This window comes from Malurus melanocephalus, unplaced genomic scaffold, assembly GCF_030028575.1.
Source record: "Malurus melanocephalus ecotype Western Australia unplaced genomic scaffold, MMel_1.1 scaffold_75, whole genome shotgun sequence".
NCBI classification, from domain to species: Eukaryota; Metazoa; Chordata; class Aves; order Passeriformes; family Maluridae; genus Malurus; species Malurus melanocephalus.
Genome location: NW_026623307.1, coordinates 1,669,142 through 1,688,008, shown reverse-complemented (window position 1 = coordinate 1,688,008; position 18,867 = coordinate 1,669,142). Strand labels below are relative to the sequence as shown.

General features: G+C 43.1%; 1 protein-coding gene across 3 annotated transcripts in view; it reads right to left on the bottom strand.

The window, feature by feature from the left end:
- Positions 1–18,867, bottom strand: part of ABCC5 (ATP binding cassette subfamily C member 5) — a 68,429-nt gene that overhangs the window by 18,970 nt on the left and 30,592 nt on the right. For 2 of the 3 annotated variants that reach the window (XM_057367146.1, XM_057367147.1), the window contains 14 exons: positions 17,878–17,983; positions 17,006–17,190; positions 15,808–15,954; positions 15,343–15,472; positions 14,653–14,806; positions 14,406–14,534; positions 13,077–13,263; positions 12,066–12,155; positions 9,648–9,837; positions 8,765–8,924; positions 8,266–8,344; positions 7,558–7,671; positions 6,336–6,500; positions 4,062–5,621 (listed from right to left, as the gene is read on the bottom strand). In XM_057367146.1, the coding sequence (XP_057223129.1) occupies positions 5,520–5,621; positions 6,336–6,500; positions 7,558–7,671; positions 8,266–8,344; positions 8,765–8,924; positions 9,648–9,837; positions 12,066–12,155; positions 13,077–13,263; positions 14,406–14,534; positions 14,653–14,806; positions 15,343–15,472; positions 15,808–15,954; positions 17,006–17,190; positions 17,878–17,983 (1,938 nt within the window). In that variant the 3' untranslated portion in view covers positions 4,062–5,519. Of the gene's footprint in view, positions 1–4,061; positions 5,622–6,335; positions 6,501–7,557; positions 7,672–8,265; positions 8,345–8,764; positions 8,925–9,647; positions 9,838–12,065; positions 12,156–13,076; positions 13,264–14,405; positions 14,535–14,652; positions 14,807–15,342; positions 15,473–15,807; positions 15,955–17,005; positions 17,191–17,877; positions 17,984–18,867 lie in introns of those variants that run through there. The other variant, XM_057367150.1, reaches the window with a different exon arrangement.

The following is an 18,867-nucleotide window of genomic DNA, read 5'->3' as shown; positions in this document are numbered from 1 at the left end:
ACGCTCGCGGGTAGCCCGACCCCGCCTCGCCCGCCCGCTGCGCGCGCACCCGCCCCGCCCTCAGCGCCTCAGCACGGCCGGGGAACTGCCGGAGGCACCGTGGGCACCGGGACAGTCCTGGACACCGGCACAGCTCCCGGAGGGCAGCCCTCAGTCGTTCATTCCCTCAGTAACACGTATGGGCATCCGCCGCTCCGTCCGGCCGTGCCCCCGTTCACAGGACAGCGTTGGCCGCCCCACGCAGAGCTTCCCTCCTCTCCCCATGGCCGGTACCCCCAGCCTCGCTGCCTGGCCCGGACACACCGATCGCAGCGCCCCTGCTCTGGGGACGGCCCCTGGCATGGCCACAGTGTCCCTCTCGCGTCACTCCTGTCCCCTCAGCCAGCTCTGTCCCCTCCGCACCGCCTGAATGCCTCACTTTCCCCCGTCCCCCGCCCCAGCTCCACGACAAACACCCCCAAACTCTCCCCACCACGGCTCCCAGCAGGGCTGATTCTTGCACCCTCATCCCACCGGTATCTATTTCGGTTTCCTCACTCCTCCTGGTCACACCCCCACATCGAGCTCACAGCTAACCTCAAACAGCCTCCCTTCCTCCTGCACCCCATMCATACCCTCTTTTTAATCCCTTCCCTCCCAGCTGGGCTACTCATAGCTTCCTGCCTCCAACTCTCACCGTAAACTGGCCCCAGAACCCAGCTCAAATATAATGTACTTTACTCTTGCCCAGAACTCGAGGCAATCAATCACACACCCTCTACTGCTGCTTTCCTAAATGGGAAAAGACAGAAACCACAAAATTATCAGCTTTGWACAAGCACTTGTTTCTCCGCATGGCAACAGTAGGAGTCAGCAAGCTGGAAGGAAGGAGTGTGCAAATAACTGTGATTTGCACTCCCCCYGCCCCAGCCCAAGAGCAGCATACAGGAAGTCTGTGCCCCATGTAATGACACTTCTGTAAGTTATTTTCACTCTAGTTTTCACTGTTATGCTTTCTCTACCTCACTGCCTGATGAGGCTCCAAGGCACATATTTTGGATAAGACAGGAACATTTCTCACATGGTTGTGGGTTTAATGARCCCATAGTGGTACATTCTAAAAGCTTCCCAAGCCTTACACAAACGACTGCAGCATCTGCACCAAATTCCAGCTCAGTTTCCACTGTATTGTCACACCAGAGGCACAAACTGTGGCCTCAGCATAATGTGGCTGCAGTTACCAGCTCAACCAAGGGTTAAACAAATCACAGTATTACCCTCCACCGACCTGAAGCTAAAGAAAATCTTTRTGTAATCACTTATATATAGTAGAACATATGCTACAATTGCAGTAAAAAAAAATAACAAAATAGCATTCGCGATCTTCTGTTGCTGGGTACAGCACCCTGTACTTTGTCAGTGTTCTTTTGAAGCACCTTCAAAAAACAATTTTGTTCTTGCAATCACCTTGTAACTAAGAAAAAAAACATAAAAYATTTTGTCCTGCCATCTTTGCTGTCCACATCCTCCTTTAAAAAATCAAATGTTCTGCTTTTACCCTTCTGACATCTCTCACTCACAGCCAAATTTTTTCAAAAGGTGACTGGTTTCTCAAATTTTGTTCCCAGTGATGCACTAAGCCTGTTTGACCTGGYTTTCACCTACAGGTGATGTGCAAAGCACAGCCCCAGCAACTTCAGGATCTGACCCTGCATGACCTTCACCACAGGTGAGGTGAAATGCCCTCAGGTGTTCAAGCCAGCACAACTTCAGGGTCTGATTTTGGTCATAATTACACCAATCTAACTGCATGTTAACTCCACTGGGTGATTTTAGAAGAATCCTACCTGTGCTTTGGTTGAAGTCCCAAGCAAGTACAATGYGTCCACTCATCTGACAGATGAGATGAGCAGGAACACATTCTCTTGAAGAGGCTCTAAGCTTTTGATAATGAATCAGGATCAGTTGCACTCACTGTGTTTGGACAGAATAAGCAAAATTGACATAATGGAAATTCCAGAGAACAATACAGTAACCAGTTATCCCAGGCAAATCTGCCTCCTCTTGCACACCTGCTGATCTTAGGCCACAAAATTTACTGTAACATGTGCTGGTTTTGGCTGGGCTAGAATGAATTTTCTTCACAGTAGCTGGTATCAAGCTGTGTTTGGAGTTTGTGCTGAAAATAACTTGATAATTCAGGGATGTTTTGGCTGAGCAGGGCTTGCACAGAGCCAAGGCCRTTTCTGCTTCTCACCTGACCAGCAAGGAGGTTGGGGGTGTTCAAGGAGCTGGGACAGGACACAGCAGGGACAGCACATCCAACTGACCACAGGGATATTCCAGGCCCTATGGCATTATAAAAGGAGAGGATGGAGGGGACATTCAGCATGATGGCCTTTGTTTTCCCAAGTCACCATTAACCCAAAGGTTGCCCATGGGAAGTGGGGTATGAATGCCTTGTATTGCTTTTCTTGTGTGGCTTTTGCTTTCCCTATTAAACTGTCGTGATCTCAAYTCTCAAGTTTTCKAGCTTTTACCCTTCCAATTCTCTCCCCCATCCCACAGGACTATAGTTGCCAGTTAGTTGCCAGCTGATACTAAACCAGAACAGAAGCATGTGCTCTCTCCATGCTGTTTTGGGTAGGATCTCTTTAATGAAGTCTCTGTCCCAATCYCAGTATCTTATTCTATTCCTCATAGGATGAAGTCTTCTCTGGATATCACACTATAAATTCTAAAGCAGAATCCAGTTCCTGAAAATTCCAATCCTCATCATCGACCTCTTGTTGAAGGCTTCAAAAGATAAAGATATTTCAGTCTCATTTGTAAATATTGATGTTTCTTCCTTCCACTTTCAGTGACAGGGCCCTTGGCCAGGCCTCAGCTTGCTCCTGTGGTTCAGGATGAAAGCCAGTAAAAAATTACAGCTACCCCTGTGAGCAGCAGTACTTCAGCACATTTGTGAGACAAGTGCCAAATGAAGCACAGAAGTGACCACAACAGAAAGAAGGTTTCCTTCTGTCAGTCTCTCTCTTTAATTCCAAAGTAACAGAGCTGCAGCTAAGTTTAACAAAATGGTTGGGCTGCTGTCACCTGCTCCATCACAGGCCCTTGTTTGACACCTTGCTGAGCTGTTGCAGTTCACCAAAGCTGCAGAAAAGATTCAGCTCTTTAGGAGAGCCTAACTGGGAAGCAGCAGTTTGGGGCAGTGAATGCTGAGCAGTTCCCTCTCACACCTATGCTACTGTAATAGCCAGCACCTAYTGAAAAGAGCAGCCCCACTTCACCTCCCTTCCAGGTGGTGCCTTCCTGTCTCCTTCTTTGTACAGCATTCCTGATTTCTGCAAGTTATCTTTCTGAACTGGACCACACAAGAGCCACTGCTGGCATCGGGAAAGGAAGAGGAACTCTCAGCCTGGAAGAAGAAGGAGGATAAGATCAGGATGKCTCCCCTTTTGCCCAGACTGCCATTAGCTCAGCCTTAGCTGCAAAGTGAAGCCACACACTGACCCCAGCAGCACTCAGAACCAGGTACATTAGCCCATTTCCTTCAAGGGAAACACTGAAGTTCATGGGATGAACTCCAGGCCTGMGAGCAGGGTAAGGTCTGTGCCAGTTAATTCTTGCTTAGGACAAGAGTTAAGAACAAACACAACARTGCTTTTTATGCTACTTCAAGCTACAGTCCAAGCTTTGTTAATGCCACAATTTGCCTGTGGTATTTGTRGGTAGAAATGCTTCTTTCTGTGACTTTGCAGTCATGTCACATGACACTATRAACAGTACCACTTTCAGGTAAAGAAAATGGAAAATCTGAACCTAAGAAGGTCTTCAGTCTGACCTCAGCCCTTCTGCTTGGCTTGAATAGTTGCACTATAAATCATTACTCCCTCTACTAATGAACATACATATATTGCAAGCTACCTGCATGTTGGAGGGCACAAAAATCACCCACTACATTTTTAAAGAAACACCTTTACTCTGAAGAAAGGAAGATCGTGGTGCATAACAAGAGGGGAGAAAAAAAAAGCCTTCAAACGTGTTCCCCAGGGCTCAAAAAGGTGCAAAGTTAAGCTCCCAAAACAAACCACTTAAGCCAATAAAATTTACAAAACCCAAAATAGTTTTATTTACTTTTCAGATTTCTGCCTCAATGAGACATTTTGCAAACATGCTAAGGCTACAAAATGTCCAAGTTGACAAAGACATGCAACGCTGACCATTCAATAAGTCACGGCTATCACAGGAGCGACTGTGTCCCCCYGGGCCACAGGTCCCGAAAAACAGGGATGGTGTACACTGATCATGGCAACGCACTACGCAGGACCCAGTAACCTGAGGTAGGTCATTTACAGTAAGAAAACCATGTCCTACACCAGTGTTACATCCTGATCAACAGGAACCYCTTTAAGGTTCCAGAAGACGTGGGGTCGAGGACTGCTTCCTTAACAAGTGTGCAAGAAAGAAACAGGAAATAATGATGTTGTTTAATCTTAGTATAAGTGAGCAGAACAAAGAGTTAGTGTTACCCATGCCAGTGAAAGCCAACCTAAACCTCTGAGGAGTGTTAGCAGCTTCAAGATAAAGAGTCAGTCAGCTGAAGCAATTCTGAAAAGGCTTTCCCATCAGCATACAGGGTATGATTTGAACCTTATGATTAATTTGTTACAGATCATTCCACGAACAGTTAGATTTTGGTTGTGTTAGATCAGCGAAGCAGGAAGAGCTTGGGCTTGCTTGCATTAAAATAAACTCTGCTGATACAGTAAAAAATACTGTGTCAGGACACTGAGAAAATACAAGGCCTTAATGTGACCCAGGAGAGGTTCTCCACTCAGATCACGAAAAACCCTGCTTTGGAAAAGCATCATGGGAAGCAGCAGCCACTGCCGTGGTGAACATTAGCGATGCCCCAAATAGCTTTGATAAATTACAATGCAATAGTTACACCACAGAGCTCTTCTCTGCTGCGCTAGACAAAGATGTGACAATAAAGGACACTATTGCAAAGCTTCACTTCCACTCAGACACGCAGAAAATCTGGCACTAGGAAAAGACGAACTGTAAAAGACAAAACCGTGTCTGATACAGTCCGATAAAGCCAGATCTCTGGTACCATAAACTGTACAAAAATGATAGAAAAGAATATGCACTGTTATTAATACAGTGCTTATTTTAATATAAAATAAACAGCTTACATTTCCACTGTAAATATAGGCTATATACAGAATTATGTATAGATATAGCTACATGTATAAAGCTTCATTATAGGCCTCTGATACATTTATAACTATGGCTCCCTGAGCCATTTGTAGAGTGCATTTAATAACAAAAAATTAGTAATATGGAATAAATACAATAATAAAAACATGTAGAGTTCTTCTGACATGGTTTTAAAAACTCTCTGGCTTGACACATTGTGCTAAAAATTAAAAGATGAAAAGGCAATAATCTGCGAGGAGGAGGAGGAGGAAGAGCTGGCCTGCCACAGGCAGGGAACATAGCTCTCCAAAATTAAAGTGACTTTGCCCTGAATTTTAGCCCTTGACAGCAACCTTGTTCTCTGCAGCAGCAAACATAGCATAGAAGCGCGAGTTCTCGTTGGCCAGAAGGGCAGTTGGGGTGTCGAATTCCACTACCTGAAACCAAACAAGGCAGGTAAAGTACGTCAGTAAAATCCAGCAGAAAATTTATTCCCACCCCTTAAACTTGTGACATGACAGTAAAGAATAGAAAACACAACATTCATCTTTGTATGAGACACCAGGCAGTGACAGTGCATGCATTTATGGATGCTATAATTTAGAATGCTTCCAACAGGCTCAAATACTGGAACTAACCCCACAGGAAGCAACCCCTGGTGGCTCTGGCAGAGGCTATGCTATGGGCAATGCTATGGGCTTTTGCCTTTTTGACCTTTAAGAGCCTTACCCAATGTTCTTGCATTTGATTTAACTGTTTATGGCTCCCAAATGGAAGCCTGAAAAACAGGTAAAGTATCTGTCATTGACCTGCTTGATGGTGGTACAGGGCTTTGATAAAGTAATGGGACACTGCCACTGAGCCCCATCAGGGATGTTTATGTTATTACCCATCTCAGAATTAACTTACAAAGGGAGTTTCAAACACATTTTTAAAGATAAACTGTTATTCTATCGTACTTTCTTGGGGTGAAAAGATTTTGCTGTGTTTGATCTTGTCACAGTCAGGCAGCAACTGATTCTGTTGGAGTGTTATTACCAAGGATGTGAATGAACACAAAGGATTTTCTGCCCTGCAGTGCAGCTGTTCCCTCAGTTCAGKCTGCACACATGGCACCACCAGACTGGAGCCACAGAAGCCTCTCTGCTCACCTGTCCCTGYGTTAGCACCATGATCCGATCACAGCCCAGGACCGTGTGCAGGCGATGAGCAATCGTYAACATAGTGCAGTCTGCAAATGCCTCTCTGATGGTCTCCTGGATCAGTAAGTCTGTCTCTGTGTCCATAGCAGCTGTTGCTTCATCCAGGATCAATATCTGAAAGCAGCACAGAATCCTGGCTGTTACCCATGGTCACACCTCCCCTCCCTGAACATAAAAACAGAGTGGGCAGAATTGCCACAGCCAAGAGTTGTCACAACTGGSAATCCTTACGGAGTTGTGGGCACAAAGGTAGTTTTTACAAGCACACTTTCAGTTTTCTTTATGTCATTGCTTTCAACAAAGCCTACAGATCACACATTTTATGGTCAYATCCAAGACCTACATCTGGGTTATGACCTGGGGCTCAAGTTCCCACTACTTTGAATTTTATATTCAGTAGATGAATCTCAAACGCAATTTTTTACCAGTAAACTAATTTGACATCATTGGTGGTGACATTGCTTCTGGAATGAGTCAATACTGACTAGGCTTAATATCTTTCTTATGCTGGGTAAGAATTCTCTTCCTCTCTGACATAAACTCATCTGGAGTGATTTCTTGTCAAAGCTAAATTGGACGTGCTTTTTGCAAGTACTGCAGAGGCAGTAGTAACTGCTGCTGAGTAGCATGACTTCAAGAACATCAAGAACTTCAAGAACAAGATGCAGGGTGAACTTTAAAATATTATGATCTGTCATTTTTCAGAAAAAAAAGATGTCAAAATCAGAATCTTGGTCAATCTCAATMCAAAAGTCTTTTCTCACTGTAATTACTGTTTGTTTCCCATTCCTGCAAAACCTTCCAYTTGGTTGGCATAGCATGGTTCCAAATTCCACTTGAAGACCACATTTTAGGGGAGCACCATATAGAAAGAAAATGCTTCTTATTCAGAAAAAAAGGTGGAAGAAGGGAAGAATCTGATGCTTCCCAGGAACAGGACACAGAATAAATGATTAGGCCAGTCTGACACCCWATCAATAACACTTGCAAGAAATGCCTTTCTAATGGCAGGACATTACAGGAGCTGGCTGCAAATACCTTCCTGGTTGTTCTAACATAACACCTCTCTGGGTTGCAATAATCATTAGTGTGATTCTGGTGAGACAAAAAGAGGCTTATTCAATCCTATATTTTTGGTATCTCCAGCTATTTCCCTCACTGCTTTGCTCACCTTGCAACGACGCAGCAGAGCTCTAGCTATGCACAGTAACTGTCTCTCTCCAACAGAGAAGTTCTCCCCATTTTCCATCACTTCYGAATCAAGTTTCATAGGCAACTGTGCAACCTGTGTGGGAAAGAAGAGGCAAAAATCTTAGAGCATTGCACAAAATCATATAAACACAAACACAGATCTACTGACAATCTTTGTTATCAAAAGAAAGAGAACCTAGTCCCTGCAGGAATTCCTGCAGCCTGTGTTCTAGAATCATACCTGCCACTTGGCTTATGAGAAAAAGAACTGGAAATGTCATGGCAGCAAGATTTGCTGCAGAAGGCCTTGCAAAGGACAGGTTTAAAGCTCTGTATAAATTTGCATATGTGATATGTACACTAACAAATGGAAACACAGATTGCACAAAAAAAAATCATTTGAAATGTTTTAATACCCTAAGAATCCCTGTGATGAATCAGCACACTGCTCTGCTATGTAGTAAAAAATACACACACAAAATATGGCATGTTCTCAAAAAAACAAAAGTATCAGCCTGATAAAGTCGTGGGAAAAATAAAAAAACATCAGTCAAATAAACCATAGAGAACAAGGGGAAAAACGCAGAGAAAAAGCTTTATCTAAAGACTTCTAAAGTAGCTGCTAACAGAACATGTTGGTTTGGAAGCCAAACACAAACATGCATCTCCCAGGGCACGTGATACTTACACACTCCTTCATGTGAGTCCTTTCCAAAGCAGCCCAGATTTGTTCCTCACTGTATTGATTGAAAGGATCCAAGTTTGATCTGGAAGGGGAAGCAGAAAACAAGCAGAATTTTAACTTGAGCAATGAATGGCAAACCCATGTGTGCTAATTCATCCAGACAGGTGATTCCCATCTGGCCTTCCACTGACAGTTTCCTTGCCAAGGAAATCAGATGCTCCCAGCACACCGGGATTAGAAGAGCCAAAAAACCAAGAGAGATGGAAGACAAAGACACTAAAGCTTCAACCACATCCAAAGGAAAGCAAGACCTCCATACAGGATGATTACACCCAGTGATGCACTGGGCCAGCTAAAATCATTCATCTGTGCTATTTTTGTTTCAAAACCAGAACAGAAGCTAGAATGCCTGTGAGCTATCAACTCATCAGGCACCTACTGCAGTTCAAATATAAGCTGGTAGACTGCTCAGTCCTTCTTGCCTTTCTATGGTCTCACTAACCTCACAGTGCCACTGAACAGCACAGGTTCCTGAGGGATTATGGAGAGTTTGCTKCGAAGATCTGCCAAGCCAATGTCATTTATTTTCACTCCATCAATTTTAATGCAGCCTCCAGACAGTTCAACGAGACGAAAGAGTGCCATTCCAAGGGAAGACTTCCCTAAAARTGAGACAGAAAAAACAAGACGAGTGTTTTTACAGAATCGTAACAGCTTTCAGATGAGACAGCATTTTAAAGGCTGTCCACATCTAAGGAAAGTTTTAAAATACCAAAAAGTCCTGGCAAGCAATGCTGTAAGTGCTGGGATTCAGCAACTCAACTTCTGAGCAATTGTGGGGGCTGCTCCTAATTGCTCCTCRCAGAAGCCACCCCTGCAGTGCTGCCCCAACCCCACTGCCAAAGCCCTGCCACAAAAACCCAATCCAGCAATATAAATTACTTATTTAGAAACTCATTTTGAGGTTGATTGAAGTCACCTCACAAACAGGKCTTTCAATTCTTCACATTACAGAGTTCTGAGATGGCTCAGAGCCAAACCTGGCAGCAGCATCAGAACAAAAAACTTTCAAGTGAGTCAGATAAGCTGCATGAGCATGTTGTAGGCACCATTCTGTGCTGGTAAGTGGCTTAGCAAGTTAAAAATTATGAACATAATGGCTCAAACATAGTCTGCTATCCCTCTGCCTTAAATGGAAACTTGTTATCACTAGTGTTTACAGGCATCTTGTTTATTATGCACACTCATGAATAGAACCCACCACCCACCAGACTGCTCTACCCCTTCTGTGCAATCAACAATTTCTTCAGAGGAGAACCAATATGACTGTCCCTATCTATTCTGTAAAAGTAATAATTTAATCCTGCTTAGTTTTTTTTCCTTACCTGAGCCTGTCCTTCCCACAATGCCAATCTTTTCCTTCGGTTTGATGGTAAAGGACACTTTTTTAAGTACTAGAGGGAGGTTCTCTCGGTACCGCATCTCTGCATTTTCAAAAACAACTTCACCTTCCTGTGGCCAGTCCAGAGGAGGRGCTTTATTCTTAATTCGAGCAGGAGCTTCCAGGGAAAGTGTCTTTTAACAAAAATACAGAAGTTCAGTTCCAGTAAACAAAACCCCAAAGGAAAATCATCAGCTGCAGATTTTAGCCATTCCTCCCTGCAGACTCAGCCCAGATCATTTATAGCAGTTTCACGATGAGCTGTTTGACTGGATGTGGGCCCAGTGGTCCAGAGGTTTGCTGTTTASACTGACCACACTGTTATTGCTCTCCTCTTGCCTCAGTAATGACATCAGTCCTTCTATACAACAATGGTTTTCATCAATGGAATTCAAAATGTATTTTAGGTCTATTATTTATCGGCACAACCCTATTGAATTTCATGGCAATCCAAAGACTGGATTCAAAATCTGCTGCATTTCTACGCCTCATTTGCAATGTCATGCCAGGGTCACCTCTGTTGATTTTGACACAAAAGAGAATGCCCAAGTAACACATTAAATGCCACCCTCTTCACTTCTCCTCCTCATTTTCCCCTGTCCTACTGAATAATTGAGTCCATCCCTTTCAGCTTGCTCACGTTTGCTATTTCACTCTGCCCCTTATTGAGCASTTCAGATTAAACAGAAAAGCAGAACCTCTGAAAGCCAAACACAAGGCTTTATAGTACGTTTAGAGTGAAGTCAAGGTCACTTTCCCATATTTGGCACAAGCACCCTCAAAGAATGGCAGCAATCTTGTCATGGGATTCACCTCATGTAACTGAACCAGGCCCTCACARCTCCTGTATAGTCTCTACAAAGAGAGACATCTCTACAAATGCTTTAAAACAGCATTTTTTAAATGGAGTGTGGTTTTTCTCATTCTAATATAAACATTCTATAAACTTAGAAAAGGTAATAAATTGCCCTGTGKAGACATTATTTCCTAGACTGACCATGGAGAGATCCCTCAGGGATGTCAGTTGTGGACATCTGCAACATCCAGTTAGAGGCAGATTAATTGTACACCAGGGATTTGAGAAAGAAAACAGCCATCTGCTACAACAGTGCTCCAATTCTTTGAGCTTGGTGTTCACAACAGCAACCTTGAGCCCCCATTGAAAAAAGCCAAGCCTAGGCCTTGGTAAGACCCAGGACACGAATGGTGCTTCACTGCTCACCCATCTCCTCACTACAGCTTCAAGCTAGTTTTATGATTTTATAATAAAATGGCTGTCTAGAGATGCAAATTTAAAAAATGACTGATAGTGTTGTTTAATAGGGATATAAAATGAGATACGTCACTTAAAAAAAAAAAAAAAACCCAAAACCAGCCTACAAATGTAGCTTTTGCTACTAAAGGCCTGACAGTGATAAACCCATCTCAGCCCAGTGAGGGGTACAATACTTGCAATATTTGGCCCAGTTGTCAACTTGGGTGGTCACCAAGTCTTTCACAGACACAATTTTTCTACTTAAGATACCTCAAGAGGGTTTATTTATTTAGCTGGGGGAATGGGCAGGTTTATTTTTTTTTCTTTTCAGATTAAATCCACAAGCTGAAAATGCTACAAATATCAACTACTAAATAGCCCAGATTTACCAAATATATATATATATATATATTTTCATGGGGAACATTAAATGAAAAAGCCTTTCACCTCACATCAGACCCAGTAGGAGGCTTTCTCCTGGCTACGCTTTCCCCACTGACCTCTGCCCAGCTCTGAACACACAAATCCCAGATACAAAGAAAGGGTTACAGATAATCAGAGCAGCTTGCTAAGCATTTAGCCTAGCACATTTCTCATGTTTAGCTGAGCACATTTCTCATGTTTGCAGTAAGAGCAATCCCTTGACTTTTCAAGCATACAGAAATATGTTACATAAGACAGCTGTGGAGAAGGAGGCTTATTAGGATGAAGCAGAATTACTTGAGATCAAGTAATAAACAGTTATCTGTGTTTAAATGAAGGAACTTCATTAGGTTTGGAAATCCTTATGCTGTAAAATAATGTTTTGAATCCCCAGTCACCTGTTTCACACACTCCACTATTTACTGCAAGTGTCAGCAACTTTCAATATCCTTGTGTAACTCCAGCAATGCCTGTAAGCCTGGTTACCTACCAGCTCTGGGGCCATTTATCCCTCCAGTGCTGATGTAAAACAAACTCACTCTGCAGTGTTGCAGAACATGCTTTAGTGCCCTTCCAAGATGAGTARCATACATTCTGTACTAAGGCATACTTATGGCTTAAGACAGCAAGGTAACGTGCAACACAGAATTTCACAATAGGCAGTTGAATGCATTACAGGCCTACCTTGATATAGTGGTCAATCCTCTCCACYGAGGTGAAACGAGCTTCTGTCTCTGAAGCCAGTCTGACAGTAAACTGGAATAACCCTGTTAACTGAAGTGGTGAAAGAAAATTTTTAGAGAGCTGTGACTTATTACTGAATTAAGAGATGAACATGGCCAGCAGGATCAGGGCGATAACTGAACGTGGGACCGGGTAAGGCCACACCTCAAACCCTGTGTTCAGTTYTGGGCCCCTCACTACAAGACAGACATTGAGWGAGCATGTCCAGARAAGGGCAATGGAGCTGGGAAAGSRTCTGGAGTCCTGTGAGGAGCAGCTGGGGGAGCTGAGGGGTCTCGACTTGGAGAAGAGGATGCTTAGGGATGATCTTATCACTCACTAAAGCTCCCTGACAGGAGGGTGCAGCCGGGTGAGGGTTGTTCTCTTCKCCCACTTAACAAGAAATAGGACAAGAGGAAACAATTTCAAGTTGTGCCAGGGGARGCTTAGATTAGACATGAGGAACATTTCTTCACCAAAAGCATTGCCACGCACCAGAACAGACTGCCCAGGGAASTGGTGGAGTCACCATTCCTGGAGTATTCAAAAGTTGTTTAGATGTAGCACTTGGGGACATGGTTTGGTGGTGGGCCTGGCATTGCTGAGGTAATAGTTGGACTCAATGACCTTAGAGGTCTTTTTGATACAGATACTCTTGGCATTGGGCACCATATAACTCAAGTGTTCAAGGCAAGTTAATTCAATAGTTCATTTTAAAGTCACTGTAATTTATGAATCCCTTTGAGAAACCAGCAGCTTAGAAACGCTTCCCAAGAGCAACAGCTTTAAGTATGAGGCGTCTAAGCTCTTTAATTTCACTCGCCGCCACAAGGAGGCAGAAAAGACTAAACAGCAGTTCCAACACAAGCACTCCGAGCCCTGCGGCCCCTCTGAACCAGCGCTGGACACTGCTTATCAGCAATATCTACATTAAAACAGCAATTAAGTATTACAGTATGTGGTCACATTCACCTGCACAGCATATGAGATGGCCAGCCCAGCATAGGCAGGAGGGATCTGGCCATGCATCAAGACAATCATAAGGCCAGTGGTTGTGATCAGAGCAATGCTGATRATGTCCAGGCGCACAGCCAGCCAGCGCATTGCGCAGCTGAACAGGTAAAACGGGGCCTGGTTGTCGTCCAGCAGCTCCTGGTACCTGAAACAAACACAGCAAAGGTTAGCAGACTCCATGAGCCTGATCTTCTACAACTATCAGAGCTACTTAACCCCCCAGTCCAGCATCAGGGTGGGAAGACTCATCATTGACAAAGTTTCAAACCAGAACATGACAGCAGAGTTTGCAAACTTTCCAGTGTCATGTCAACCTCTTCAAAGTCAAATCACCAAGTCTCTGTGTACAACAATGGCTTACACTGGGGTGAATCAAAGTCAGGGACATTACACAAACTTTCACCACTTCCTCACCTATGCAAGACCTTCCCRATCATGCTCAATGACTACAAATTACTCCRCAGGTAACAGCAGCACTGCTTCAGRATATTTTATATWCAAGTGTAAAAGTAAAATAAATTTTGATAGAACTGGTGACACCTAACTAAAACACATCAATAACAACTTAATTTACAATCCTGACACTGCAGAGCTAAGAAAGTATATTTAAGGAGAAACAAATTTGRGATTCACAAAGGCACTAACTGCTGCTGTAGCAGTGTCTTTCCAGAGCTCCTGTGGCTGTTTTCCCTGTGCTTCCACACCCTCGGTCTCATGACCTTGCACCTGCAAAACCCTGATACTGTTACAGCAGCTTCTCACGGGAAGCAACTACCACACACATGATAAATGTTTCCCTTTCCCTCACTAAAATTTGTTTTAAAGATTTTGGTTTATACTGGAGAAAACSAAGCACAGTGAACAAAGTGGCTAATTGATCACTGAAGTAACTGATAAATGCTCTCCAATTATACATTTGCACAGAGACTATCARCTCATCAATACTCTCACTAAGGCTTGGTTAGCATGCCTTAAGCAATGCTAATAACATCATGAAAAGAAACAATCGACAGAAAATATAAGCAGGACCTGATGGAAAGTACATRCTGACAGAGAAAAAGTATGGCAAAAACATTTTCCTCACCACTTCTATTGCTACCTGCTGCTCTGCAGAGGAGGGCATTCTCCTGGGAGCCCCCCACCATTCTTCTCAGTTYCCTCTTACCCTTCCSGGTCTCCCAATTTTTCCCTCAGAAATGCAACTTTCACTCATAGAACCAATGATGCCATCAGGCCCCAGGAATGACCCAGCTTTGTGCTCCCCCATTCTCAGATATCTAGACTTACCTGTGCAGAAATTCCTGTCCTTTGTGATAGGCATGGATTGTGGAGAGACCCTGGATGCTAGATGTGATATGAGACAGAAATGGAGACTGTGTGATGTTGTCCAGACGCTTGAGCTCTCGAATAAAGACTCTGGAAGGAAAGAAGTAGCACTTCTGAGTTTCATGCAGAACCACCATATGCCAACCACTACATTGCACTTGACAGTGACAGTACCTGTACTTTTAGCCAAAGGAGCTGGTGCACTTACCTAGACACAACATGCAGAACTGTGAACAGGACAATGAGGGGCCCCACTGCCACCAGGAACCAGGGGAAAACCCCAGCAATCACCCCCACACAGAAGAACACAAGGATGACGTTCTGGATGAACATTTCTGCTTGAAACGGCAAACGAACATCAACTGGTGAAGAGGAAAGAAAAAGAGGCAGATCTTGAGTGCAAAAAGCCCTAACAACCTATTTAAACAACTCAGTCCAGCTATACATCATTGACAAGGACAGTGATTTCTCTTGGCTTATTCAAATTAAAGATGTACATTTTCATTGGGGTGTTTTTACCTTTTGAGCCRCTAGTAGCCCAATTATTCCCATTTGCAGAAATAGCACTGATGGAACTCCRACCTAGTTATCACTGCTGTTGCAGCTTCAGTCTAATGCTTTAAGTTGCCCCTGCMTTAACTGCTGAGAGCCCACGTGCAGCCTGGAGGTACAACAGCTACACATTTCCTTCTTTATAAGTGAGKGGACAGACCTGAGCTATCAGCTGCCTTCCAGAATCATAACCCAGGTGYGTCCCAATTCCCACTTTGTTTATTTCAAATGCACATTTAGCAACAGACATAGGGTACAATCATTCCAACAGCAACGACTGGAGAGTATTCAGCAGTTAACTGGGAAGTCTGAATGTGGGATTTACAGGGCACACAGTGAGAGKTACCTTCATCCATGTCTTTGGAAAACCTGTTGAGGATCCTGCCAGTGGGTGTAGTGTCAAAGAACTTCATTGGGCTGCGCAGAATCCGTCGGAAGAGCTCRTCATGGAGCCTTGACGATGCTCTGAGAGTTCCCTGATAATGCAGAAAACATTGCAGTGTTATAAAATACCGTTTGCCTTCCTGCCACTGCATCTCCTCTGGCACCAACACATTCTACTCCATTTCTCTCTCCAACCATAGAGAGTTTTTTATTGCATTCTGTGCTTCCAGCCAATGGAGGAAGCTATCAATTTGGGCAGAGGTTTAGCAGAAACATGGCTTCAACAGCTGGCTATGGAAACATCATAATCCGTGATTGACTCCTTGTGGTTCAAAAGTCTCTCTTGGGTGTTGAACAAAAGAACCACAGTGACAGCAATATGGAGAAGTAGGAGGAGGAGGAGACAAACACCAGTACTGGTACATACCTTGACAAAAACCACACCACGAACAGCTTTCAGGACCAACATAACTGCCATAGACAGTGCATAGATGCCAGCATAGTAATGCATGTGAGGGTTATCTTTCATACTGTTGCTTATGACAGTCTCATTTCCCAAAGTCACAGTGGTGTTCTGCAGAAAATTCAAGGTTTCAGGGGTTAGTTAAGACAAGGATGAAGCATACATGCATTAAATGTGGTAGCATTTAACTGCCTCGTGTCATCTTCCACCATATTTGATATTTCTTTTTTAAATTATTCCAGTGACCATTGAATATTTCAGGAAGTTTTCCCTGGCAGAGATGCTTGACTTGTAGGTTTGTAGTCACTGGCCTTTTTCCTACAGTATCTTTCWAAATACTACCACAATGCCTACTTCATTTAATTCCTAATGTCTCATTTCATGCTTATTTTTTGTGTTCTTCCAAACAATATCAGATATTTGCATATCACCACTCCTATTACACAGTAATATTCACCTTGGATCAATCTCTTTATCAAATACCCTTGTCTTCTGCCAGTGACCAATAAATTCTTTATTGTCACACTGTCATACATTCTCATTCTCTCTTTTATTTTTCATCTTYAAGTATGCTTAAGGACCTCATTGCTTATTTTAATATTATCGRCCATCTGTACCTCATTAGCTCATCTCTCAGATTAGTAGCTTGCTCTCTGTGCCCCCACAAAAAAAGTCTTGCAGCTATATTTGAATTTTTAAATGCAACAAGACTTAATCAAAACCCTGAGAGTGGGAAAAAGCCCAAACCACCCCAGGTCATTAAATCTTCAAAGCAATTTCCAGAAGTCATTTGACTCAAAGATATATTCTAACAAAAATTATCCTGTTTGATATAAGACCACATTTAAACAAAAACCAATAAAACAAAATGAAATTAAATTAGCTTGTTGGCCCCTTTCATATTTTCACTTCCTTTTCTTATACTAACCAAGAAAAGGAACAAGAGGGCAGCATAAAACCACATGAGTTACCATCTCTTACTTATTACTGGAGCTCTCTTATTCTTGGAGATTAACTCCCCAGTGAGACCACCTCCTGAGGAGCTTTACAACTTATTTAAATAAGGAAGCACCACTTGGGCTCACAGGACTGCTTGGGATTACTCYAGCAGAACAAACCCCCAGCCCATTAGACACAAGAGTAGAAAAGCTRTTTAACTTACTCCACTGCCTTGCTTGATCCAGAAACTCAGCCACCAGTTGCTAAAAGCTGTGCTGCCCACATTCAGCACAAACAGTGCCATGATGATGAGGAATGCAAAGGGACCTCCAGCTGCCTGAATGTAGACACCATAAACAGACCAGGGGACAGAGCCTTTGCCTTTCTCTTCCAATTGGACCAACTGGCCTGTGAAATAACAGAGGATGAAGAGGGAGTGAGGAAAAGAAAGCTCTTCCATGACACTCAGAAATTCGTGAACACACACAAAATTAGTCTTTCAAACTGTGCAGAGTACTTTCAGAAACACACAATTTACTTCACACTTAAAACTCGGTGGTTTAAGCAGATTTTCAAAGTCACATTTCTTCTGCAGAATCATTTATGTCATGGCACAGCTGAAAAAGCCTCATCAGCGCAAACTTAAATGTTAGACTGCGATTGGCCTCACTATTGCTTTTTAAATCCCAAAGTTTAARGTTAACATTAAACAGATCTACAGAGGTTAGACCTTCCAATTCTTCATCCATAAATGTCACGTCCTGCCTAGGACTGAGTGCCAAGCTGTACACATGGCCCTCTTAGGACAGGAGGGAGAGGTGGTGTGGCAGACAAGGCAGTACCAGCTCCTTTGTGCTGATGGCATCTTACCAGGCAGGAGCCTGATTGAARTTAAAAACATTGTACAGGCACCCATCTTAATGAATTAATGGATGCTCTTTGCCACTCTCTGTGTCCTGTCAACCACACTGAGTGACTAGGATTGAGACAACTTCCAAAACCTGAGCAGTGCATTAACAGTATACTTTGAAGCACGTGCTTTGAGCTTGTTGGAATACATAATAATTACAGCCAKAAATTTGATTACATAGTTACCCTCCTCTTCCTTCTTTACAACTTTCTCCTTCTTCACAGACCCTGTTTTGGTACTTTTATCCTGGGGCCTTTTCAGTGAATTGTTTGTGTTCTTCTTTATATTAATCTGCAGGAAAACAAATGACACTAAACACACCGGAGTAGTTTGCTTTGACATTTTCAAATCTAAGCACAAACTTTTAATAAGATGCCACCTAAGGACAAAAGCTTTCAATAGCTCAGCATTCATGTCAAGGAGGATATGAACTTCACAGTTACTACAGATGATTGCCAACTCTGGTGGATTAAATTCTCCTCCTCTATTAACCTGAACTATTCCCAGTCTGTACTGGTAACATACAACAAAGTTAATTTCCAGAATCAGTGACATGGGTGTACAAGGCAGAGGAATGATACCCCTGCTACTGCCAGAAAAASACAATCCCCCTGTCCCTTGTAAAAATAACTCACAATATTGTAAGAGGCTTTTTTCCCCAAACACTCTAGTACTTAGAGACATTTCATAAGAGCTTTCCTAGGAAAAGTCAGGTTAACTTAATCTTCCAGAAATCAAATGTCCAAGCACTGAAGTGCACACACAAGCACTGCTCTAAACCCAGCCCTCTTCCCACAACTGGGAGTTACTCCCCGTTCAGAGTCAGCCTACATGGGCTGAAAACCATGCACAGGGGTGCCTTCCCACACTTCACATGGGATCAAATCACASAGAATCCAACTGATCATCCATCCTTATCCCACAGGGAATGCAATTTAATGGTCTTTCCATTAGCTAGTGTTTACAGAGACACTGAAGGTCAGCCAAGCATCAAGACTGGAGAACCTCTTGTTAACTATCATTATATTAGTCATAAAATGGCAGAACTAWAATCTTCATGCCTCAAAGAAAATGCAGAGTAATACATTATACCCTTTTGYTTCTTTCACAAACATCTCCCAGGAGAATGTGTCACCAAGCACCTTCTATATCTGTAATTCTTACAATGTTTCCTT